The following is a 26,445-nucleotide window of genomic DNA, read 5'->3' on the forward strand; positions in this document are numbered from 1 at the left end:
GTGGTAATTAAGAGCTCCGCATGTACGCATGTCCAGACGACGCTCGCATGATGTGGTCCCTCTGTAGAGACAGCCAGTTTTTAAAGGGTCAGTCTACTCACCGAGATGAGTGTATAAATAATGGCATATTCTAATAGTTGGCACCCTATAACATCAATAACGAGGGGTCTGCGCCCGGTTTAGGCAGGAATTTATATTTTATTTCGGCGTTAAAAGTCGCTTAAAAAAGCATGGTGGCGACCCCAAACGTTCATTTTGTTCAAGAAAATGGTAGTCTTTTTTTGTAGAAGCATAAGTGAATATACTACGTACCATTTGTATGCCCCAATGTCAGAGAAACGCACGTTTTGTTCTAGTAAACTGTAGAAGGCGTACCGCTCGCTTTTTCTGTAAATCACATGAATATTTATAGTTACACATACGCAAAACGCAGGCACATTCCCACTTTTAGTTCAGCGTATGCTAGCAGAGACGCAAAAATAAACTCAGCCTATAGTGACGCCATCTGGTCGTCAGGACGGGAACCATTGCCGTAAACAAACCGACTCTCCACTTAAGCCTAGGAGCGGCAGAATCGTCACTCTAATTATTAAAATAAAGCAAATTTATCTCTTATATGTTTTCTTATAGGCGAGATAAGACGAAGCGAAAGACAGGCGCCCCATTTATGGCCAGTGAACGCACTGAAAAAGGCAGCAACAACGAGAATTCAGTCCGAAGCGAGAGGTCCGGCTGTAGTCCGGCTTCGACGGGCGCCGCCATGTTTGTCGCCGCGCGGCGGAAATCCAGATGGTTGCCAGATGAGACTACCATCTCATACACATGTGTTCCCACATTAATAAATTCTATTTTAAAATGTTCTACCGCACTCCTTGGCACCACAACTGGCTAAACGGTAATTTGAGAAAAGAGCTATCGGTTGCCGCAAAGAAAATATGGTCGATAAAATTCAGTAGACTGACCCTTTAAAAAAAAACTCTGGCCGGCACCATTCGTGAGAGCTGGCCATCGTGTTCTCGCTGCTGTCTTCGTGGAGGCCGCTGCAAACGCGGTCGCAGCCAAGCCCGTGGACTTATTCTAATATCTCTCCCGATTTTGTAAATCCGCAGCTGTGGATGGAGCGAACTTGCGCTGCGGATTTTGAGCGGCGCGGCGGAACGCGGACGCACCGCCGCACCACAAGAGGCGGAAAACGGGCGGCTGCCGCCAAACCGCTGCCGACAAATACAAAAAAAAAAAGATTTGTAAGCTTACTCTAAAGCCATTGTTTATTGGAGGGCGCATCCTCACTTTTTAGTTCAGCGTATGCTATCTCCCCTCTCCACTCCACCCCCACTCGGTTTCACCCTGCGCGCCGAGCCACCGGCAGCTGCTGCTAGCAGAGACGCAAAAATAGACTCAGCCTATAGTGGCGCCATCTGGTTCTCGGGACAGGAACCATTATTGTAAACAAACCGGCTCTCCTCTCAAGCCTAGAAGTGGGAGAATCGTCACTCTAAATAAAAAAATAAGGCAAATTTTATCACTTACAACGCGGAGAGCATGTGGCTACGGTGGCTAGATCTAGCTATTGTATAACAGCGCAGCCATGATCCCGCGATAAATCTACGTTTTCGGCCCAACACTAGCCAAGCCAAATACGAAACCTTATCTTGGCTTCTTCCCTAATTTTGATCGTCCCGGCGTACCTTGTGTATGAACCTCTCTGCAAGAAAGTAGCATAGACAGCAGCGCCTCTCTTCCCTCTAGATAATTTTGAGAAGCTCTATGCGGACAACCAGCGTAAGCAGACTGCCATGACGACCGAAGTAAAAACGAGCGCTTGCGCGTTGTCTTCGCAGTTGTGCTCTTTAAAACCGCGGAGAGAGGGAGCAGGGTGGATTGAAGCGTTCCTTCTGAAAACTGCAGTCCTGTGGGCTGCCCCACGTTTCAAATCATGCATATAGACTTTTAGCTTGCGTACCACCACCGCTACCGTGCGCAGGCCAGTCAGCTGCGCACTATGCTAAATGCCTTTACTGAAAGATACTTTTCGCATAGTGCGCACCGCGAGCCGCCTCTGTGTATACGCAGATTGCCCCGAGGGCGACACATCCCGGTCAAGAGCGCGCACGACTGCTGCGTCGGGACCAATAAGCTCGTGCGCAGTGGCGGGGCGCTTTATGTAAAATGAGTCTAGACATTTAGCGTAGCGCTCACCGCTTACCCCTACCGCACACCAGCGTGTGCGCACAGACACCCTGCTGGTGTGTCTGCGGGCATGTTTGCAGGCATGTGGCGCCATCTGGCCCCTCAAGGCAATCTGCACGTGCGCACTGGCAGCATGCGCTATGTTAGTCTTCATTAACGGACGCAGCTGAGATTTCCGATGGCGACAACAACACGTACACGAATTGGTTCCGCGGGACAAAGTTTGGCTCGCCAGCTGGCGGAAAATGGGAAAATAGAGTTGTTCTACACTGCCAACACCACAGCCAGGGGAGCGGACCCGGGCCTTTGTCTCCCCTGGGAGGTAGCAGGAAGGGATGGGAATAGGACATGGGTTGAGGAGGGTTGTTCGGAAGGGGTTGTGGGAATTGGGATGGGAGTGGGTGCAGGCAGGGGCATATTTTTCATTCCTTTTGTTCGCCCCAACATTCTCTCTGGCATACTGGCTGCGCATTGTTAGTGTCGCCAGGCCATGCATGAACTAGCAGTTTTGTAACTAGCCGCAACTTATAAGAGGTCTAATCATGTTACTAGTACACTGTAAACAGAATAATCGCTCAATATTATTCAGGTACAGTTGGTTTCCATGCCTTTGGCAATCCAGGCTTTACCCAGTCGCGGTTACTGGCCACGCGGTTACCATGTGTACCAAAACCTTGCCCGCATGAGTGCGCCCGTTTCCAGGCCCATACGAACCATACGACCACAGGCAACACGTAATAAAGAGTCCACACCCAAACATGTACCCTGTGGTGCACGCCCAGCAGTGCAATGACACGTAGTAGGTGGAGATCGTTTTCGATTAAGAATGGTACAACAACGGTGACCCTCACCTCGACAAACGCTCTAGAACAGATTCTAGCAGAAGTTAAAGGGACAGTGAGGAAAGCTCTATTAACATTTTTTTAAAACCAAAATCCGATAGTTCGGCATTTCATGGCTTTGTTGCCACTTGGCCGGCCGCGAAAGATACATTTATTTTTAAGACACTTGGATTCGAAGTTGAAAAAGTTTTTCCTGCCGCTTTGATTCAAACTCGGGACTCTCTTATGACGACACAGGATTAAGTGACGTGAAACATGACGTGCACATGACGTAACGCAGACTCCGTGATTTCTGACCGCTAGCGGTGCGTCCTGGCAGCAGCCGAAATGAAAGCTACCACCGGCCGCACGTTGAAGGCATCTATCGGCTATTACGGCCGTCGCTACCGTCGCTTCGTTTACGTTTGCACCGGCGTTTTGCCAGCGTTACGATGGATCCCGTTCTCGAAGTCGTCAACGAAGTTCTCGCAAATAGACACCTTAAGCGTACCGTGTACCTTGTTACCGCTAGCGGAGTACCGGGAGCCCGCCTACCGCCGGTGAGCAGGCGTTGATTGGTCCCGATGCTGCAGGCGCGCGCGTAGCTTCCGGGTACGTGGCGCCATCTGGCGACGTCAAGGAGATTTGCGCATGCATTGGCTGCGCGCGGGCTCCCGGAACTCAGGTGCCGGTAACGGGAACACGGTACACGGTATGCTAAAAGTGTCGAATAACCTGCACTTCAGCGACCTCAGCCCCACAGAGCGTCAAGTAGTTGGAAGTTGACTGGCACAACCGGGAACGTTTCGCCGGGCGAGCGTACGAAGACTCAAGGTGCTCTTTTGCACTGCAAACTGCCTTGTACGATCACCGAAAATCGTGCCATCATAGTTTTTCATCGACCGTGGCAATCATCTGACCAACCTTAACAGGCTCCTTCAAAAGTTAACTAGCATTTCGAGCAGCACTTCGAGTTCCTCTGCTGTTCCGCACTTGTAAATGGAGGCGCGTTAAGAACGAAACCATGCGGGCATGCAGAGCGCATAGACGCGAAGCGCTATGATATACCGAAACTCATCTGGCCGCCTGTGGTGCCGCTAAGTATTGATTTTCTTCGCTTACAACATTCAGGTTGTCTTTTGTCGGTTTTCCTTGTGTGATGAAAGCGCACTATTGGTTTCAAAACAAAACCTACTTCAGTATTCAACCGTGCAACCTTCATTTGTCAGCCTCAGTGATTCGTGGCTTCTCGTGTTCCAGTAAGAACCATTGGTTCTAGCAACACTGTCCTGGCCTATGACGTCATCACGCTTGTACTTGTTAGTTTGGCCTGTGGCGGCGATACCTGTATTTTGGTTCTTGCTCTTTTCTGTGTTACAAGAGCTTTGTTGTCAGTATGAGGGGCGCTTTAGTAATCAGGAGCTGGTAATTTATCGATACAAGCCAACTTCAATTTCTCCTCAGTGTCCCTCTAAAAGAAGCCAAATTTCCCCTGCAATATTAACACACAGCAACCGTGCAAGAGGCCGGCTGGCGCTGCCACCTTCTACAATGGCACCGCTTAACTGTAAAGAGCTAATAAATTACACTCAAATGTGGCTGTCAATTGCTGCCAGTAGAAAGGCATTCATACAAAATGTAATTGCACATCAAAATTACTTTTAAAGCAGAGATTTTCCTTTCCAAACAGGCTACTGAGCTAAGGCCGACCAGCACAGAATGCAGTAGGTGGCATATTTTTACAACTGTCAGAATGTTGAGGCACCAGCACTAGCCACACAAAAATGTCCACGGCAGTTAAGTAAATGCATATCTGAAACAAAGCTTGCCTTTATACAGAAAAGTTTATTCATGACTGATGGAAGACAACCTTGGTCAGATGTCGGCCTCTAACAATAGACTTGCATCGGTGTAAACTGCAGATGCAATACGCATGTCAAAAAATGGCACTGCGAACAATACAGTACACAATTCCTGGTGCACACCACCACTGGTCAACAAAAGTTAGCAAAACTTTACGCTAACTGCTTGCACTGTAAAGAGGTACAAAAATACTATGCAAGTTCCTGAAAAAAGCGATTACAAAAATATGCAGTGTTCTTGTTTAGTATATAACAAAGTGTGGGGTAATACACCCTTTCTTGAAAAGTGAAGTGCTCCCAAAAAGAAAATCTCACGGAATGCAGCACCTAAAACAAAAGATAGAGTATCAAAAAGCCTAAGATATTTGCTTACAGCATTTCGTCCCATTGCACACAGTGTCAAATTGATACCAGGAGGTTTTCCCCCAAAGGCCCAAGGAACAAAAAGAAGTTGGCCATTAGGACAGTGGCCAGAACGAATAGTACTACTATATAACTTCCCCACCCCCGCCCCATGATGAAGGAAGTCCGCTCTGGCAGTGCTCCAGAGAGTGGAATGCCATGCAGCCAAGCAGCCCAAGCCAGCAGACCTCCAAGGCTGCACTGATCGCAGCCCCTCACTGGAACTTGATGCCCTGTGCCAGGGGCAGCTCCTTTGTGTAGTTGATGGTGCACGTGGATCGGCGCATGTACTGCTTCCACGAGTCGCTTCCCGACTCCCGGCCACCGCCCGTGTGCTGCATATGGTGGCACAGCATTAGCAATGCACATATGCGCAGCATCAACAGAGTGTTGCACTGAAACTAAACTCAGACAGCATCAAGAAACTTCGGTCCCTCTGCCCACCTAAGGGATCGAGAAAAGGCAACAGCGTATGTGTCCCCGAAGGAGTCACCCTTCCTGAGGACGTCAACCGGGTGTAGCGACTGTGTTGTGTGTATCCTTCTCTGTCCCTTGTCTCATTTTGAGTTACCTCACATACCATGGATCACCGTTACCGACTCGCTCTACTCTTCTATTCTTGTGCATTATATGATGCAAGGCAAGTGTAGACCACAATGGCATCTCTCACCTTTTCTCCACCAAAAGCACCACCGATTTCCGCTCCGCTTGTTGGAATGTTCACATTCACAATGCCACAGTCTGAGCCCTTGGGTCCCAGCCACTGTGAGAGAACAGCAACAAAAGGTAAAGAAACATCTGCAATGATGGTGCAATAATACTGACCAATTCAATGATAATGCAATGATGATGATCCCATTTGGTGAAGGTAAAGTTATAATGCAGGCAGGATTAGCCTCACAAAATATGACAGTTGTTCCACCTGTGTCTCAGAAAGCTGCACTTTCCACCCCTGATCTACAAGGCCAGTGGCCTCAAAAACTTTATAAGCAGCTTTGTTACAAGCCTCTCAGTTGCAACATTTGTGCCATTAGGAAACACAGGGCAACTTTCAAAGTAGTGCTCAACATACAATAGAGTCAAACCCACTTATAACAATATTCAAGTGTCATGGAAATACCATTGTTATAACCAATAATTGTTGTAACAGGGTTGTGCTGAAAAAAAATGAAAGATGACAAACTTTAGAGAATTTATTGACAGGAAGGACCTGGAGGGATTTGATTGTTCTAATGCGTGTAAAAGCTTGTTAATTCGAACTTCAGGAAACCGGAACAATGTTCACTGATGACCAAAGCACCGCCATCACTGCGCCACCAGGAGCTTCGCGCACCTCCACGTCACAGGAATCATTCTTATGGGAAATTCAAGAAGCATGCAGAACTAAGGCTGCGGTGACAGCTGACAAGAGAAAAAAACCGGCGCTGGCTGCATGCACGCGCACTGCACAGACTGATTTGGGGTGTGCGTAGCCAATGCAGCAATGCAGCAGCTCTCCTGACGTGATGACGCCTGCCTCTTTTGCTATCGTGGCGTTGCTGCGCCAGCTTAGTCCATTGGTCGGCCCCACACGTGCACGCTTTTGTGTTGTAAGCATGGTTTTGACGGTGTGGTTGTAGCATTTCCTTGTTTTTTTTTCTATAATGGTTGACACTCAATTACCAGATTTAATTGTTATAACCAATAATGTGCCTTGACAGCATTGCTATAAGCAGTTTATTTTACCATAGAACACATGGCAAAGCTGATGGTGCCATGACTGACCATTGTTATATCCAATATATTGTTATAACCAGTATTGTTATGAGTGGACTTGACTGTACATGCTTTTGCAGTCAAGATAAGGACGTTACAGCAAATAAAGTAGACCCAATAATTCCACCGCAAAGGAGATTGAAAATTTTGTTTCAATTTTGCACATGTTCAAATTAAAGGGAGTTTTTTTAATATCCCTGATACTAATGGACAAAATTACCAGTTTAATTATAGACGGTTCGAATGAAGAGCTTGAATACGCGACAGTCCACTGAATTTGTCAATTTAGGTGGCGAAGGGAGAACCAGATGGACTGAGCTCAATGACAGCCCTCCCTGCCCCACTTGGAGGATAAAATGAGAAGCCCCATGCAAGCAGCAGCCTGACCTTGAACACGTTGCCCAGGCTGTTGGTGAAGAGGCTGCTAGAGAGACCCTGCTCCACCTCATTGTTCCACGCGATGGCCTGGTCCAGGCTGTCACACTTGAGCAGGTACACGATGGGTGCAAATGTCTCCCTGTGCACGACTGGTGCGTTGTGTGGCAGACCTGTCACAATTGTGGGCTCCACGAAGTACCCGTCGCCTTTCACCCGCTGCACATGAAAACGGAAGTTCAGCATGAACTACCAGATGGCACAAGGCAGAAAAGAAAAGAAAACAGGCCATTGTGTGCATTATGTCACATAGGAAAACAAGCACAAAAAAGCCATGCCCCACCAAAGCATGCAACTGTGCGGCGACACACATACAACATTTCACTATACAGTAAAACCTCATTAATACGTACCCGCTTACCAAGTAGTTGCGGTTAAAATGTAGTTGTGTGAAATCCCCGGCGTAGCCACCATTGAAACCAATGTATTGGCTGACCGCTTAAAACATAGTAGCCCATGAACTGCCTACCGCTTAATGCGTACTTGCCGTCGCGGTTTGGCTGGTGCCATGCTATTACGCAAAACGTTTTCCGCCTTTCCAAAGAGCATTGTCAACGTGCAAACCGCTGGCGATTCAACACTGCGGCCATTTCGGCCATGTCCCGACGAGCGCGGCGATGTCCATGTCAATGGGGAGCCCGAGAAGCGTCGGCCGCTTCTGCGCTCTTGCGCGCGAATGCATCGTCGCCAGCCCTATCGCAGTAACCATCACCGTCACCCCCCCACTCTACCCATGTCATGTGATCTCGCTACACCTCGAGGAAACCTCGCTGCGCGCGTGACGTGTTGTGGATGTGTTGCAGTTAGGCGAAGCGCGTCTTTGTTCCGTGTGCACGCGAACGGTGGGCACCATGCCGAAGCCTACGCGACCGAAGTATCGCGTGCTAACAGTTAAGGAGAAGTTGGACATTATTCGTTCAATTGAAAATGGAACTACGAAAAGTGCACAAGCGCGTGCGTGGGACTTGCCGTTAACAACGGTCTGCGGCATTTGGAATGCTCGGGAGAAGTTGAAAAGCGGGGCCCTATCGAATATGAAGAGGTGCCGCTTGAGGGGATCAGCTTTTCCGGAAGTGGAAGAAGCTTTAGTGCTGTGGTTGAAAAAAGCAAGGTCAGAAAACCTGCCTGTCACCGGACCTCTCCTCGCCGAAAAAGCGGAAGTGTTTGCGGCCCAGCTCAACTGCAAAGACTTTTCGTGCAGTAACGGTTGGTTGGCCCGTTTTAAAGCACGCTACAGCATAAGTTCGAGGGTGGTGTGCGGAGAGGCAGCACACGCGGGCAAAGAGGGTGCCGAAGAATGGCAGAATGGGTTACTTCAACAAGAGCTGACCAGCTACGCTGCAGAAGACGTTTTCAACTTTGACGAGTCGGCGCTTTTTTACCGACTTCTGCCCAACAGGACGCTGGCGTTCAAGGGGGAACACTGCACCGGTGGCAAGCTTTCAAAAGAAAGAGTATCAGTTGCTTTTGCGGTCAACATGACCGGGAGCCAGAAGCTGCCACTCCTCGTCATTGGAAGATACGCCAATCCAAGGTGCTTCAAAGGCGGTCGATTGCCCTCGGGCGTTATTTACAGGAGCAACCAGAAAGCCTGGATGACTGCCAAGCTTTTTGAAGAGTACATCCGGCTTTTGGATCGGCGTTTCATGGCAGAAAAAAGAAAAATCCTGCTCGTGCTTGACAACGCGTCCTGCCATTCGGAGTTAACAAACTTGGGCGCAATCAAGCTCTTCTTCTTGCCACCCAACACCACGGCACTTGCGTAGCCTCTCGACCAAGGCATCATTCGTTCGGCCAAGCACCACTACAGGAAGAACCTCCTACGCAGAATGCTCCTGGCGATGGAAAGCGGGAAGACGTACTTAATTTATCTGCTAGGTGCGGTGCACCTCCTAGCGTTCTCGTGGCAGCAGGTTGATCCTGTAACAATACAGAACTGCTTCGCGCGCGCAAAATTCATAGTAAGCGCAAGCGATTCCGAAGTCTGCGATCCCGCCGATGACTGCGACACCCTACTAACGGAGGTGTTGGAACGACAGGGTGGTGCGGAGGCTGTGAACTTCGAAATGTTCTGTGAGGTCGACAGCGACGTTGCAACCACTCCAGGCTGGTCGGACAGCGAGATTGTCGCCGCAGTTGCATCACCCCAAGGCGGTGAGGAAGACGCTGAGAATGAGGACAGCGGCGACGAATTGCCAACCGAAGATTTTAGCCCCACTGTAGCGGAAGCTTCGCAAGCATTGGCGGTAATGAGGGCGTTCGCCGAGAAGAGGGGCCTCATGGAAAAGCTTGCCCCCAGTCTCTCCAATTTTGAGACTGCTGTTGTCGCCGCACGGCCGCCACGGCGGCAACTGAAGATGACCGATTTCTGGTCGGCGGCACAAGAATAAAGTGCACGTACGTACGTGTATTTGTTGGATATTTACTGTGCCTGAATTTCTTCTCTTTTGGGGCGTGAATAATGGCAAATTTTTATTAGTTGGTTAAGGTGTACTACCGGATAGTGCGTACTATTCCCGCGTTCCCGCCAACTACGTATTAACGGGGTTTTACTGTATAAAAGCGCAGGCTGCATAGAAGAATAGACATTAGGCTGCAGTTCACATTCACTAACAAAGTTTCAATAATACTAGTAGCCTCCACAAAAACAGGCATAACTGATTTCGGACAAACAGCCTACAAATAGCAACCCTTAACTCTTTCCGTACCATGGGGAAAATGACCATTTTCTGAAGGTTTCAGTACATTTTTTATTCTGTAAAAACTATTGCATTCAATATTGATTGCAATACCCAAAAACAGAGCTTAATAAAGGTGCTTTTTATTCATATACGTTTAAACAGCAAATTCCATGTTGCAACAGAAAATTTTGTGCTAAAAACGAGATTTTAGAAAAAAATTCAACAAAACTTGCAAAAACATGCTTGTATTTAAAAAGAAAAAAATGTTAAAAATTTCCTGAAATATGCAAAATGTTTGTTACTCTATTGGCCACTCTGCAAAAAAAAAAATCATTTCTATCTTGAACAGTATTGTTGCTACAAAACAATAACTGGAAACCCTATAGTTGCGCATCGGAGTGCGGTTTCCATCATCACCAATGTGAAAACTGAATCATCTTCCGCACCTTGCACCATTTTCAGGCTCGTTGTTGCACAGGTCGTCGATTAAATCACTCGCAGACGAAACGGAGTCCTGAGATTTGCTGTCTTAGAGCGCGTGCCGCACATGCGGAGGCTGCCAAGCGACTTTGATGGTACCGCATCTTCGGAGTGCGTTCAAAAAATGCCATTTTGCAGCGGCAAAAAAAAATCTATCGGAAACAAAACTTCAGTTCTCCGGCTACAAGCCAGATGCGCATTGTGCCTGTAAGCAACGCGGAAGGCTCTGAAGTCGAGCGGCGAAGGCGTCATCTGCGGGGCAACATGGCGGGCAATGAGTGCAGGTCCGTGTCTTCAATTCTTCGCAGCGCGTTAGAAAGTGCCCCCTCGCGGGACAAAAGAAAACTATATCGGAAACAAAACTTTGGTTCCTGGCCTACAAACTACATCTGCAGCGCGGTCATTAGCAACGCAGAAGGTTCTGAAATCGGGGCATGAAATGATCGTTAGCAGGCTAACGATGCTCAATGGGCACAGTAGGGAAAGAGTTAAGTACAGCAAAGAGGAAATGAAACAAACAAAAGGATAGCAAAGTCGATAGTCTACTTCCACTACTTTGACAAAACCAGTTGCCAAAGAACACTCCAAACTTTTAACAAGTGGTGAAAATGAGCAGTCCCTGCAGCTAATCTGAACAAATCCTACAGAACCCTGACACCCAGGAAAGCAAGATGTCAAAACAGCTTCCAACAGAAGGCACCTGTTCCAAATGCCTCGCTCCCCATATATAAATCAATCAACATCTCCATGAAATATGCGTGTGCCATGCAAAAACGTGGAGCACCACTTCCGTATTCCATTTCGCCTACCTTGCCACCGCACTCGATGGTTCCACCAGACTTCGTTGCCTCGGCAACAGCTTCAAGAAATTCCTCCACAGCGCGCTCTGTGTGCAAGGGTCCGCAGAGAGTTGAGGAGTTCAGAGGGTCGCCCAGCCGAACCTGGCTGTACGCATTCTTGAGCCTTGCAAGCACCTGGTCATACACCTGCAGACAACACGACATGTGAAGGCACAGTTGTCAGGAGCTGGTGACATGGGCATCATGTTCTGAAGTGAAAGACTCAACAAAGTTCAGAAAAAAGGCTTGTTTGAAAACAAAAAAATTACCCAGTCAGCAAAATGAGAGCTGCCTGGTCACTGTCCAGGGCACCTCCAGCCAAATTTGTATCAAGATGGAAGTTGCTTGGGCCAGTTTGTGCATACATATCTACTAGAGAAGGTAAAAACAGTGCGAGAACAAGACAAGCAAGGGGACGAGACAGTGGGCCGACTCTTCCACTACATTGTCTTGTTTTTGTGCTGTTTTTACATTCTCTAGCTAAACCTCTCACTGCTCACATGCAGTCCCTGCCCTATAGTGGAAACGGCTAATTACAGATGCAAGAACAGCCACTACTCAGTACAACACTGAGGGCAGAAGTCTTCTCAACCAGTGGTTGCGAAATATTAGTCAAACTACAAATACATGATGAAAAAAGTAGTAGGTTTTAACACAGTTAAACCTAGTAGATGTGCGAAAATACGTGTTTAGACTGGTTGGCTCATGGTTTCACTTTGCTGGGTCGTTGGCATGTCTGCCGACTATTACTCAGGTTAAGCTGATCTTATCTGTTCGCGCCGCAGATCGAAGTTGATGAAGACGACAATGTGCAATGCACACAGCGAGAGTAGATTAGAGTTTAGCCTGACGTGCGATTGGCTGCGGTGATAGCATAGTGCCCCGTGCAGCGGCCAGCGAAGCTGATCTGTTTGCACCTCCGCTGGTTTGACATTCAGTCGCGGCAAATAATACTCTATTTCTGCATGGACTGTTGCTATGCTAAGTGTGGCTAAAGTCACCCTCACATTGGCTGCAACTTGCGAGGCGCTCCTCCGAGCCTACCCTAGTTACTACGAGGCTTCACAGAAGATTCTTGGTTGGGACAGCATTAAGTAGCGCTTTCACACTAAAACTAAGAGCACTAACGAGAGAAGCAGTAATAAAAACCAAGATCAACATGCTCACTGCAGGCCGAAAATTACTGCTGCGACAGTTTTTAGCAAGCTACACAACCCAACCAAAAATCGTACAATTAAGAGTATGCTTTGATATATACTGCATAAACCCTATTCACATCCTACGACTAGGTTTAGGTTTAGCGACCCAAGCGACTCAAGTGCCCCATTTCGGTGGCCACCCACCTTGTGGTGGGCAATGATGCGGCGGGTGGTGGTGCAGCGCTGGCCTGCAGTGCCCACGCAGGCAAACAGTGCAGCGCGCACCAGCATGTCCAGGTCCGCATCCTCATCCACAAGGATGGCGTTGTTTCCGCCCAGCTCCAACAGGGGCCGCCCAAAGCGCTCCTGCACCTTGAGCGCCACCTGGCGCCCCACCTGCGTGCTGCCCGTGAACGAGAGCAGGCGCACGCGGTCGTCGCGGGCCATCGCGTCACCAATGGGGGGCCCACCTACGGTCAGAGCACACACGGCGCCGGGCAGGCTGTTGGCCTAGAAAAAAAAAAAAAAAAAGGCGGAAGGCGTGTTACTACAGAACTGCACACAGTGCACCTTAAACCACTTGAGCTGTGGAACTCCTGCTAAAAGGCTGCTTGACACAAGTGGTGTACAGATTCCATTCCTAGCATTTGGTGAATTCCTAGCTTTTGCTGCAGACCACAGCAAGTATAATGCTAGAAATGTATCAAATGCCAGGCTGCCTGAAGGAACCGATTCAAACAAGGTCATAGCAAGGGCAAATTTAATAGCTGATTTTTGCCAAATTATGATGCACAGTAGCAAAACTTGCACTAATACACATGTAACAACCATGTACAAGTAGCATGCCGGCACCAGCATACCATTGCTGCATAAATTAAATGAACAGCACAGAGAAGAGACTACACCAACTACACAGTTAAGAGACCTCAAGCTAGATATGCTCTAAATTTGTTCCAGAGACAGCTGTTGGAGGATATTTAGGGCCCTTTCTGGACAGTACTGCAGTCCGCAGTTCACATCTGCTTCCAGCTGTAGCAATGTATGCTCGAGACTGGCTGCATAGTCAATGGCACGACTGCGACCTGCCTTTAGCACAACATGTATTTAACAGGCCAATGGCACTTTCCTTTCTTAATGTAGCTGCTTCATGAGTTACTAGGGGACAAATACTGCAGCAAAACGCTCACACTATATAGATTGGTTTGGTATATGGGGTTTAATGTCCCAAACCAACATGTGCTATGAGGGAAGACGTAATGGAGGGCTCCAGAGAATTTCGACCACCTGGGGTTTTTTGATGTCCACAGACATTGCACAATACACGGGCCTCTAGCATTACTTCCACCCCCCCCCCCTCCCCCCTCCCCTCGGAGAAGGTCATGCATTAGGCCATACTTACATGGGAACTGCGTCATCTGAAAACAGATTATTAAAAGTTAAGACGAACTTTGCATTTCATGCCTTATGGGTGGCAAGATTCCAATCATAAACCCATTGTCAGCCAGCATAAAGAGAGAACCCGCCAGCCTGACGATGCAACACATCAGACTGGTACTTCAAAAAAAAGAAAAGACCTGGGCACGCACAAGGGTGTTATACAAAGACTACAAGAGTACCGGAAAAAACAATCTGTAAAAGGTTCACACAAATGTGCTGACTGTGCACTTTGCGAATCTCACTTGAAGCAAGCTGAATGCGCAGACACTCAAACAAGGCTGAGATAGCAGTTTGGAGTGGGGAAGATAATTGCCACTGGTGCCTCCGCTGCACACTATCTGCCAATGATTACAATGTGTGCAAGTTGAACGATGTCCATGTCCCCAGTGAAACAAGCTAAAAAGATTCAAGAGAGCCCCGACCCAGTCGCACAGAATAAAACACAGCATAGTAATGGAAATTTGCAGGATGCGACCTAGCTAATACAAATAATGTTGAAATGCCTCAAGATCTATATCGCCCAGATCATAAAAAAAGAAATGCCAAACTAAAGATTTCAAGCACCTCTTAACCCTTCAATGCCTAAATTATGGAGGGATCAAAGAAATAATTAGCACCACATTATGCTAGCCAATGTACTCGGCATTTAAAAAACCAATAAAAAGAATTGTTAGCACAGCTGAAATTTGGGAAAACATGAATTTTAAGTAATGAGCATTTGATCCATTTTTTGCAGCTACTCAGAGTTATGCGAGAGACCAACTTGAAGGCTTAGGAACATTTCTCCAAATGTTTTCCAGTTTTCCCAGTTAAAGTTGTCAGAAAATGATACTAGGAGTGGAGCGCTGGCCGAAGTTTCAAATTCATGCCTCCTTCTCTTCACACAGCTTCCTCACAGAGATGCCAAACGTTTTGATCAGCAAGCGCTGGCTGCTGTGAACATGTTGACAACAGACTGTGTACGCAACCTCTATTTAGTAATAAGTAAGCACACTCTGTGCAACAATGCGTCACAAAATTGACACTTGGCATTAAAGGGAAACTGGAAATGAAAAAGTCCTACCCAAACCACTTTGTTACTCCATGCAGTTTTACAGCACAAGAATGCTTCCAGCCCCCACAAAGGTTCTGAAATTATGTATGAAACCAGTCTCCAGTCTAATAGGCGGCAAACAATGAACATTATCTATGCACACAGATATGCGAGTAAAACAGCAAATAAAGAAGAAAAGGAAAAAAAAAATGCATGAGATGCAAGGGTAGAAGATTTAAATGCGAAGCAAAATGACAGAACCCTGCGAGGACGGCCCAGTGCAGGACTGCTATGGTTGGGCATGATGAAGTGCTCAAACATAAGCCCAACCCTTGCCACTAACTGATAACACAAGCAAATGTTAGTTTTTAATGCCACCACAACATGCTACACAAGAAAAACCATTACACATGGTCCTGCTTCTATCTATACAATAATCTCGCAACCCTGGTCACCTGCATTTTTGTCTCAGTCGAATCATAGCCGCTGTGTTGTATGTAAACAGATTTTAATGCTGTTGAAAGCAATGCTTACATGGGGTATTTTAGGGGCACCTGAGTGCACTGTGGCAATCACAGACTTTCACGGTAACAGGTGAAAAATGCAAATAAATGCAGCTGTGACAAGAAATGACAGCTACCATTCAGACTGAGCTCTGCAGTTTCCCTTAACCTAGGTCAATCTCACCTCAAGGACTTGAGAGATGATTTTAGTGACGGCCACACCGCACAGTGGAGTGGTGCTAGCCGTCTTCCAGATGAGCGTGTCCCCGCAGACAAGCGCGATGGCACTGTTCCAGCCATAGACGGCCACAGGAAAGTTGAAGGCAGTGATGACTCCAACCACGCCCAGTGGGTTCCAGGCCTCAAAGAGTGCGTGACCAGGCCTCTCACTTGGCAACCACTTGCCTTCGATGGTGCGCGACAGACCCACAGCGTAGTCGCACACGTCTATGTACTCTTGCACCTGCCAAAGAGAGCGCACTGCTAGTTCGCTAGTGGCCTTTTCAGCGATGCCGCTCGTAAGCAATGCCACAGCTAGGCAACCAAGGGTCTCACATCAGTACTTATACAGCAGCAGTTCATTCCATGTAAGGAGCACTGAACTCTGTGCTATCTTGGGAACTAGTGTATCTTGGGAGATACACTATCCACACTCAGCCCGCACCAAGCATACTCAGCTTAAAGGGGGAGCCTCGTCTTGAAAAAAAATTTTTTATTAATGCAGTCACAGTAAAGAAATCTTCAGGGAACATGTATTTTTATGTGCCGATTCTAAATATGTCATCTAATTTCGTGTAAAACAATTCCTCGAGTACTTATTCAATTGTTATGCAAGTTTTTCGTGAAGAGCTTTAAAGAAAATTTTCTGCAGGAAACTTGCTGAAATGTATTTTGTGCATTCTTGACATAAAGGAATGCAATAAGGGTAAAACTGTCTTCCTGCCTATCATAAAACTTGAGTTATATGGTTTTGAAGTTACCACTTCAGAAATGCAAAGAGAAGTTTGCATTCCTGTTCTCAAGTGGCAGCTTCAAATAATGATGAAGTCCTGGAAATTCATAACTTTTATCTGACATTTTCAATGCATGGGAATTAATGGGCCAACCCTCGCTGAATCCCTTGCTTCTGCAAACAGCGACAACAAAGGTGGCATGCATTCAGGCAAAGTAGGCTATGCCCAAGACCTGGGTTCAAATATCTTCCACTTCACTCAACCTGAATGCAGTGCATGAGGCTGGGGTCAAAACCTACTTCACGCACTTTAACCAGCTATTATGGTCACTTCAACCTCTTCTCGTGAGGTTCATTTGAAGCTGCCTTTTCTGCTGTCTTCACATACCTCGCCTTCCCCTTCGGCTAGGATCTTGCCCATCTCAAGGGAGACAAGCTTGCCAAGGGGCTCCTTGTAGCGACGCAGTGCGTCGCCCATCTGGCGAACAATCTCCCCTCTCTTTGGAGCTGGCAGGTCTGCCCACTGCTGCCAGGCTGCTGTGCTGGCTGCCATTGCAGCTTCATAGTCGGCTGGGGTGGCCTGGACCACCTCGGCAATGGGCCGGGCATTGGCAGGGCAGTAAGACGTCAGGACCTGCAATGCCACAAGGCCTTGCTGACTGTGTCGTTCACATAGAGTAGATGCCAAGAGCAACAGTCACTGTGATCAGGTTTTGGCATGTGACAAAAAGACAAATGGGCGACAGTCAGAGGAATGGCTCAGTTTGCCATCTACAAGCAGTTCAGCAGCATAAGTTATAAATGAACTGCATACAGGACAGTAGGAAAATTAGGGGCTGGTTATGGTGTACATAAGAAAGAAGCTACCTTCAAGACACGAAGGAGTATGTTTAAAACGGTTTAAGTACTTCATAGGCTAAAGCTCGACTTTGTAATGTGCTTCAATGCAGCTGCCTAACGTACGGCTGCGGGAGAGAGATCTCCATAGAGAGAAGATTGTTTTGGGAACGCCCGGGACCAAATATTGGGCCTTATATACGAAATATGCTGGGACACGCGGTACCGCTTGTGCCCACCACAGTACTTTACGTGATCAGCTCAAGAAGCTTCGATATATGGAGTTTAAGCCTTAGATCTGGGCTTGCACATGAACGGACCTCCAAACCAACAGAACGAAACCGGTTTCCGCTTCGACTACGAAGCCCGTTTTGTTTTTAGTTACAACTTGCCGGGAACGAAACAAGCCTGCAGCAAGCCTACTTCCAGCTTGGACAAAAGTCAAAAGACTTCACAAACAAGATAAAAAAAAAGTTGACAGTCATTATTCTACATTTAACTGTAAAGGGGGGGGGGTATAATGCAGCATTTAAGACTTAGATGGAATCGGTCGTGTAGCCAGAATGACGCTGCAAACCGGCGCCACATGTGTCCTTATCAGCGGCGACCTCCGGATACGCCGGGTCATACGAGCATCCGCTCACCTGACCGCTACCTCGCCACTGTCCGTCGTACACTCCTAGGTTCTTCTTTGAAAGACCGAGGTCCTTGAGAAAAGAGTACTCGGCCTCATCGATCAAGAATCCTGACGACGACATCCTCCTGTACACAACTTTGGACGTAGCGAATTTGACACCACGCCGAGCTAGCAGCAGCCACATGACGCCTACGCCGAAGCCGACACCGACACCCAAGTAACGAATCGAGCCGGACCTGAACCGGACCACAAATTAGCGCCGAATCAAAAACTCCTGGAAAAAACCTCACGAGAAAAAAATTAGCAGCAAAAAATTTAATAATTAGATTAATATTGAAATCCTGTTCACGGCTGTACTTTGTTTCTATTTCTGCCGAATAAAAACTGATAAAAGTTGGCAGCCGCGGGATAGCTACGTTGCTCTACTGGCGCCATTCTGCAAGTTACGAACGCGGTGCTGACGAGGCGTCTGCATTGTCTTTCATTGCTGTTTTCTGCGGCTGCAATTATGAAGACGGCAAACAAGGTTCGTCCGGTGTTGACCCTTTTAGAATTTATCCAAATAGTCGCCTTCTTGTATATAATTTTGCAGGGTATGAAGAGGAAAGCGCTGAGCGAAGTGCAGCCAACCGCGGCAAAACAGTGTGGGCTTGCAGTCACTGACGGCGTGATGCGTCTCAATTTTTTAAAGGTAAATACACGGCGCATATTGCAGGTTTGACCTTGATAACGGATTTGTGTTTCTTCAGAATCAGAAGAAACTCTCTTTCGACGACCCCGAGAATTCTGTTCCGCCAAAGCCTGGGAAGACCGACTGTGATGCTGCCCTGGAGACTCCATGCGATGCCCACGACTTGATGGTCAATGGTACTTGAAACTTGTCCTCGTTGCGGAGTAATTTACGGGTGTGTGCACGGGTGTCCGGGCGTAAGTACTGCCTCAGTAATGTGCTTATTACATTAGCTTTGTATTAAGTTATCCTGTATGGTGACATTACTCGCCTTGCAACTGAGAGCTTGCGAAGCTCGCTCATTATTGAAAATGATTGAAGTTACATGTTTGAAGTAATGCTGAAGTAAAGTTTGCTACGCGCGGCAGCCCACCTATTATATTGCCATTGCAGCATTTTTAGGGACTTGCAGTGGCACTTGCAGAAAGTTGGCACTCTGTTCACGACGCACACTGCCGTCCGCATGGCCTAACCAAATGACGGAGCGTCCTGCCGTGGATAATACTATATCGCGTGTTGCGTAAATCAGAGAAAATCGGAAAAAAATTCTCTCGGCTTAACCGCGCGTTTGTTCGGGCTCAAGTTTCGCACAGAGGTTGCATTTGGTGGTCAGTTTTGTTTTATACTACATTTAGGTGGGGTACTTGCCTGATTCAGTCAGAATTATTTGGAAATCCCCATCGTATGTGGCGACGACGATCCAAAACTGAAAGACATCGCAGCAGTGGTACCCGTGGCGCCATCTCGCAACCATCGGAGAAACCCAGCTGTGCTAAGTTGGTGAGCAAATTATCTTTGCTTGGTGCTCTCTGCTGCGAAGCAGCGCGAGACATCACCGAAATTGCGAGCGTACAGCGATCAAGAGAAGGCCATGGCCGTGACTTTGTTATGCGCATGGCTATGCGAGTCCAACTCCTCCCCACCGCCCTCCTCGGTGGAGAGCTCGTTTCTCCGATGGTTGCGAGATGGCGCCACGGGTACCACTGCTGCGAAGTCTTTCGGTTTTGGTTCGCCGTCACCGCATACCATGGGGATTTCCTGATAATTCTGACTGAATCAGGCAAGTACCCCACCTAAATATATCATAAAACAAAACTGACCGCCAAATTCAACCTCTGTGCGAAATTTGAGCCCGAACAAACACGCGGTTAAGCCGAGAGAATTTTTTTAAGATTTTCTCTGATTTGCGCAACAGTTGGTATTTACTTCGACCTTGGAAGGCTGTGCACCAGGGGCCGAAGGCCCGCACCATGGAGGTCTAGCTGGGAGTATACGTGCTTGCCGTGCCCCTGCAATTGCTGGAGGCGTATATTTTTCCGACGCCGTAGACCACCTTCCATTGTATGAGCGAAGGTCTGGCACACGTGATGGCAGGAAGGCGTTTTCCTAGTAATGGGTGCTAGCTGTTCAAGCTAGCAAACATTTTGTTGTTGCCTACTGCACTTCCTTTTGCAGAGCCGGCTCCAGCAGAGTACTGGCGGCAGCTTGCAGAGCAGAGGCGCATTGCCCTGGACAAAGCTCTCGAGGAGAACGAGGAGGTAATCGCACTGTGTTGGTGCTCTGTGCAGCGCCCCGCTGGCATTGAGAAGTGTTACAACCTGTTGTCCTTACTTGCAGTTGCACGTCCAAGTGGAACTGCTGACTGCCGAAAACAAGCACCTCCAGACCATTGCAGACCAGGCACTCCCACTGGCTGAGTTGTTAAAGGTGAGGCACATACGCCAGCCATCAATTTTGCCTTTTATTTTTTACACATGCACTTCACTTAGTACTGCATATTATTCCTGAATGCATGCACTCTGCTTGTTTAGCTTACCTTTTTTTATTTGTCAAGAAGTTTGCCCTTTAGCATGAATTAAAGCAAAAGCCTTTCTTTTGTTTCGAAATGCTGCTGCCGCGAGGAGTTCTTTTCCAAGTTCCTTGGCTATCCACCAGAAGTTATTCTGAAACCTATCGGTGTTTTCGTATTAAATTTTCTTGGTTGTATTCTGACACTACTAGTACTGCACAACACTCACATGTCCAATGGCCTCATCTTCTGTGAGTGTGGGATGTCAAGTGTGTTTATTTGCTATTCTGTATTTTAATGTTGCTGGTGTTCCTTTCATGTGTCTTCAATCTCTGCCTCGTACACAAGCAGTATACTTACCTGCTTTTTTTTTAACTACGTTGCTGGTCCCACCCAGCCATACTGCAGTGGTCGCCTAGTGGTTTTAGCATCGTCCTTGCATGAGGGAGGTGCGAGGTTCGATCCCCAGTGTCACTGGATGCCTACAGGGGCGGTATTCTCCCCATGTCTCCTTTTGCGACACGTCGCATTAGGGCGGGGCCTAAAAAAAGTGCATACAGTTGCCCGAAGAAACGAAAAATGCCCCTGGCACTTTTGTCGGCGGTGCTTTCATTCACTCCGAGAAGTGACAATTTATCACTGCTGATTCACTAGCAGCAGTAGTTTCGTATCTTTGATTAGTAGTTGTTAATTATTGCTGAGATGTTTATTTTTTATTTCAAGCAGCATAATGTTTGTACTACAGTCAATGAGTATTTACAATGCAAGACTGATCGCACTTATTTAAATTTATCATTCGTTTTACGAGTGCGATTGCGGTTTAAGCTGTGAAGAAAATGGCGCTTGTCATGTTGGTGTCTGAAACATATTGTCGATTAACAAATGGCATTATTCCTCAATAACACTTGTGTGAACGTTGTCATGTGCGTTTTCTGTCTACTTAGCGTGTGAGGTAACTGTTTGTGGGCACTAACGTGCCTTATGGCCTCGTCCAGTGCTGTTTCCAGCCGCATCGGGGATTGAAACATGTGAACGACAACACTGAGGTGTTTAATGTTCAGTTGCATGTTTGTAAAAGTCGTCACATTTCTTTAAATCCTCTTTGGCTCGTGCGGACACTGTTTCATGGCTCTCCCGTGCATTAAAACGCTCTGAAGGGTCATGTAGCCGCGATCGCAAACGCTGCCAAGGCCGTCTTGTCGCAGCGGGCAACGTCTGCTTCGTCGTCTGTTTACGACGGTGCAATGTAAGTTCGCATGGCGAGTGGCAGTCCGGCTAAGCAGACGGTAGCCACAGTGCTGTGCTCTTCGACAGCCGGTAATGCCGCCGACAAGATTCGTCGGCCAAGGCAAACTGGTCGCGAAGTCCATGGACACGCCACTCTTCTTCGCAACTCATAAACCAGGCAAGGAGAGTGGGATCCATGGCGTCTAGTATCAATTTCCTAGCCCGTCGCCCGTGTGAAATGCTGCAGCGCACTCCGTTGTTCGACAAAGCGTAATAAATGGAGGCGACGTCGTGATGACGTAGCAGAAAGGCGGATCCGCTGTCGTCGCGCCGCCTTCACTGCGGCTCAAACCAAAGTGGACATGTCGCAAAAGGAGACTCCGAGAGCATACCACTCCAGGTGATACTGTGGGTACATGCTTTCCCATGGTGTTGTGCTCAGCAAGTCATCTTATTAGTCCTGCTAAGCTTCGGCCCTTGCTTACGTGCAAACAGATATTGTAATGAAGGATGCCTGAAATTATTGTATTGCACAATTTTATTGTGCCCTTTCTTTTTTTAAAATCTCTAAATCTCTCGCGCAGGCTTTACGATCAATGCTGTCGAGACTAATTCTCTTCAGTGCCTGAAGATGGTCAGACAAGGAGGCTGCGACTGGCAGGCTTGCATCTTGGCTGTGTTATGCACCCAATATGCGATGTCAATATTTGTTCCATTCCGTTTCGTAATGACACCTTGGTATAGTGCTGAGTTCACCTTCCATCTTGCTGTGAAATGCTGTCACATGCTTCAGGATAGTTGTCGGTCCAGCTTGACACTCGTGTGTGCTTGAAATAGGCTTTGTAGTACAAGACGTTGGCATGTTGAGAAGCATTCTATGCCTTGGGTCTAACTGGCTCCATTGCCTCCTAGTGGTGCCTTAAAGCAGCATTTAGTGACTATGATCCCGAGTTGCAGTCCAAAGAAATTGTAGTCCTAACAGGGCTGTGCACCTATGGTGCATACCCGGAAGTGCACGCACTGTTTTAGCTTCCACTCTTTTCTCTCTGCCCACACTGTTTTTTGACCTCCAAAACCTAGAAACTTTGTGGCTGACTTGCATGAAAGTGGTTCTTGTAGCATACTCTAAAATGCTACTTATCCTGCATTCATCACCAGAATTATCTGCCCCTTGCGTTGCAAAGCTGCAGAAAATGGCATCAAAGCTACCACTAAGCATGGAACTTCTATATCCGCTGAGAACATTTCCACTGATGATTACTGTCACCTCCATGGCTTCTGGCACTTTGCCAGTAATGTTGGTTGGAGGCCAGGAATGGTATATGACGGCCTACATCTCGAAGCTGTACATACGTGGGCAATGAGACACTGTAGTGGAGTGCTCCAGATTCCTTTGACCACCTGCTCTTCTTTAGTATGTGCTGAGAGTGCACAGGGGTCTTTTTTTTTTTTTGCATTTCGCCTCAATCGTAACTTGGCTGCCATAGTTGGGATTCAGTCCTGTTACCTGGTGCTCGCCAGTTGAATGGCACAGACACTGAGGCACAGCAAGGCCATAGTTTTCGCACCTTGTACCTTACTAGTAGTATGTGCTTTGTAGTGCACACACAGGGCAAAGTAAAAGCTGACCAAATTTAGTGAGGAGGTCGCAGAGTTGCGCACAGTATAGTGTCTTCTTTGCATAGCACCTCACAAAACAATCTGCATGATCCCCTTAGGGTGCTTACAGTATCTTTTATATTGTCTAGTAATTGCTTGAAGCAGAACGGTTGGCGACTTTGATGCACATGTTGTCAGCACCCTGACATCATGTGCGGAGGTTTTCTTTATGATGTTTTTGAATCTTGTGGCTGATTTGTTCGTCTTACCTTTTCCCTTCCAGGAACTAACTGGCGACACGGTGCCATCCCTAGCGGAGTGATGTATCAACCCAGCCACTTTTGCCTCATTTTGTAAATATTGTAAAATGCATTGTTAGGTTTTTTTTTACTCATTTGTGTGCATGAGAGCATTGAACAGGTAACACACATGGCACATAGGCAGCTTTTCAGTGCATTTATTTCGAATCTCTGGACAGTGTTCTGAATTTCTTTTATACAGCGATGTCAAAAGCTGTTTTGAATGCATTGGCTTTTATGTTGTTACTAATAAATAGTTCGAGCCCTACTGAAGTTCCCAAATTGATTAGAAAGTGTAAAAAATGGGGAAGATGTCGCGGAATGTGAGGGGTCTGCATCTGGGCTGTATGAAGACAAAGTCCACTTTCTACTGTGCTATGTACATTGCCTTGTACATTTCCATCTTGGGAAAACTGTGTGCCAAGTTAATTGCGTGAAAGGAAAAAAAAATCATTGTGAGCAGTGTGCACTCCCTTGCTTGCAAGCCATCATGCTGTGTTCAAGACCTTTCCATATGAAACCTGAACCATCCATCCTTTGTTGTGCGCATTTTCAGCACAATAAATGCACTTCCCATTTACAGCATGCATTCAGTTTATGGCTGATGTCTAAACATTTAGCAAAATTTGTGATTTTTGTGTAGCTGAAGCCAAGCATCATTGGTTCAACACAATATTAAAGTGAATGTGCATCTTCATTATGCTGTGTACTTGTTCCATTTGTTATTCTCGTGGAATAATTGCTGTTTAACATCAGCTTGGATGCAGTCATAAGGTGCAAAAAAGGGACATATTTCTTAATCTTGAAATTAACAAAATAAGTCATGTTAGGGGTTTGAATGGGACAACTGCCTCACTGGAGTGGTTGGTGTGTACAGCCAATCATGATGGCAAGCAGGTAGGAGTACGCCAGTCAAATTTTTCGTTGTCCATGGCATTCCATTAAATAGAACAGTTGCAATAGGCATCCACCCACCCGGCTACGCTCAGGTGGGTGGCGATTGCAATTACTTTACTGAATGTTTTCCACTTTGGGGCACATGGGTCTTCACTTTGTTACCATTTGTCATCCTGCTTATCTTGCACTAGAAGTTTAATTACTGTCTGCACTCTGGCATAGAGGCCATGAACAGTATACCACTGTTGAAGTCTTGTCTTGGACTGCTGGCTGTTCTAGAAAAGTGCAGTTCGCAAATGAAAGGAATGTATGCGAGAATGTCGACAATGCCCAGTGAGAGAGAACACGAATGCTGTGCCCAAGACAAAAGTAAAAGCTGATGAGCAAAGTTGGTTGTGCCCATACATGCTTGGCCACAATATGTGTCGCCTCAACGGTTCAACTGCTGGCAGTCAACTATATGGAGAAGAAAGTGCCTATGCTAACTTATCTTGTTCTTGCTTGAAATAGCCGCTCTTGACTGTTGTTTTGGTTCTTGCGTAACAAGTAGTTGAAATGTGCTGAATACTGACAGGTTGGCTTCTTGCTTCATTGTTCTTTAAATGTGTACCATTGCATTTAAATGGAAATGATTCTATTCCAGTACAATAATTGCCAGCCTTTTTCACGTCGTATCGCTATTGTCATCAAATTTGGCCGATTAACATGAAATAATTTAAAGCGAACTAGAAAACCAGATGGTGGCCTTCTCGTTTTTTCAGCTGTTCTACATGAATATTTTGGTAGCACTTATTAGTGTTATTGCATGCATGCATTCATGAACCATCTTGCGCTTGAACAGTTATTTGCCATTCAAGTTTTGCCTTTCACATTTTTGTTCGGTGTCCCTGTCAGGTTTTTAGCAATCTTCATGTTCACGTGCACATGCATCTGTGACATTCCACCTGCAGTTTTGCTAAATGACGCACATTTCTTGCATGTGTTGATCTTCTTTTAGTTCCCATAATACACAGTGAGACTGTTAGTGTTGTACATGCACACACAGCTGGTTGAGGACAGTTGACAGGACTTTCCACTCTGCATCTGTGCTGGCATGTACCTCTCTTGTATTTGCTGGCTGTGCTTTTTTTTTTTTTTGAACTTTGAACCGGGTTGCACGACTGGTGCAAAGCGCCTCATAGAAGTTGTTTACCAGTGCAACTCGAGACATGCTTACCGACTAGACTGCAAAACCAGGAAAACAAAAAGAGAGGCTCTGACAGTGTTGACAGTAAAATTCATGTCGACTCTCACAAGCTATGCCTGATGCCTGCCATAACAGAGTAGCGCAAGTTATTGTAGCCTCATTTCCTTCTATCAACAGTTGTCCGATGAGCGCTCCGAACTGCTGGAGCGACTTGACGTGGTTGATGACGATGACCAGGATGCCGCGCTGCACGAACTGGGGCTGGGAGGTGTTGGCCGCCGGTACGGCACTGGTCGTTTCCGTGCACTGCACACGTACAACTCTCAGAGCCTGGCAACGAGTGCGCTCTTCCCGACCCACGCACATCTGGGCACCGAGAACCTTTCCCATATGCTGTGCACTGCAGCAAACTTATAGGCCGTCACAGGACAATGCTTTACACCATGTTCAAAGACTACCTATGCATAACACACTGCCGTAAGCGAGATTTAATTTTTTGAATCCATGGAGGCTAAGTCAGCATTTTTGCTAGGCAGCAGCTGTCAATTCGAGTAAAATTTGTAAGGACAGCATCATTTCTGCTGGCTGATGGGAGCAGAAAGTTTGTTTAGAACTACTGTTTAACCAGACTAGGAAGGAAAACTCCAAACCAAAATAACATAAAAAAATCTCATTTTTTGGCAACAGCTGGGTGAGCCTGCTTTAGACCTCTTGG

At 47.0% G+C, this 26,445-nt stretch overlaps 3 protein-coding genes across 11 annotated transcripts in view; 1 reads left to right on the top strand and 2 right to left on the bottom strand.

The window, feature by feature from the left end:
• Window positions 1–4,836: 4,836 nt before the first annotated feature.
• On the bottom strand, window positions 4,837–18,240 carry Aldh7A1 (aldehyde dehydrogenase 7 family member A1). Its single transcript, XM_089574874.1, has 8 exons — window positions 18,011–18,240; window positions 16,918–17,163; window positions 15,762–16,040; window positions 12,809–13,114; window positions 11,436–11,612; window positions 7,418–7,624; window positions 5,946–6,038; window positions 4,837–5,610 (listed from the first exon to the last, which is right to left on the bottom strand). The coding sequence occupies exons 1-8, from the start codon at window positions 18,185–18,187 to the stop codon at window positions 5,491–5,493; spliced, it is 1,605 nt and encodes a 534-aa protein (XP_089431000.1). The 5' UTR covers window positions 18,188–18,240; the 3' UTR covers window positions 4,837–5,490.
• A 21-nt stretch (window positions 18,241–18,261) lies between these two features.
• Window positions 18,262–24,344, top strand: geminin (geminin DNA replication inhibitor). The gene is made up of 6 exons (XM_089574877.1): window positions 18,262–18,529; window positions 18,596–18,694; window positions 18,753–18,870; window positions 20,189–20,271; window positions 20,351–20,440; window positions 23,632–24,344. Exons 1-6 carry the CDS (start codon window positions 18,512–18,514, stop codon window positions 23,668–23,670), a joined length of 447 nt encoding a protein of 148 aa, XP_089431003.1. The 5' UTR covers window positions 18,262–18,511; the 3' UTR covers window positions 23,671–24,344.
• Window positions 23,790–26,445, bottom strand: part of Srrm234 (Serine-arginine repetitive matrix 2/3/4) — a 72,647-nt gene continuing 69,991 nt past the window's right edge. For all 9 annotated transcript variants that reach the window (XM_089574862.1, XM_089574873.1, XM_089574866.1 and 6 more), the window contains one exon: window positions 23,790–26,036. In XM_089574862.1, the coding sequence (XP_089430988.1) occupies window positions 25,888–26,036 (149 nt within the window). In that variant the 3' untranslated portion in view covers window positions 23,790–25,887. The remainder of the gene's footprint in view (window positions 26,037–26,445) is intronic.

This window comes from Amblyomma mixtum, chromosome 2 (assembly GCF_055824585.1).
Source record: "Amblyomma mixtum isolate Tamu chromosome 2, ASM5582458v1, whole genome shotgun sequence".
Classification (NCBI taxonomy): Eukaryota; Metazoa; Arthropoda; class Arachnida; order Ixodida; family Ixodidae; genus Amblyomma; species Amblyomma mixtum.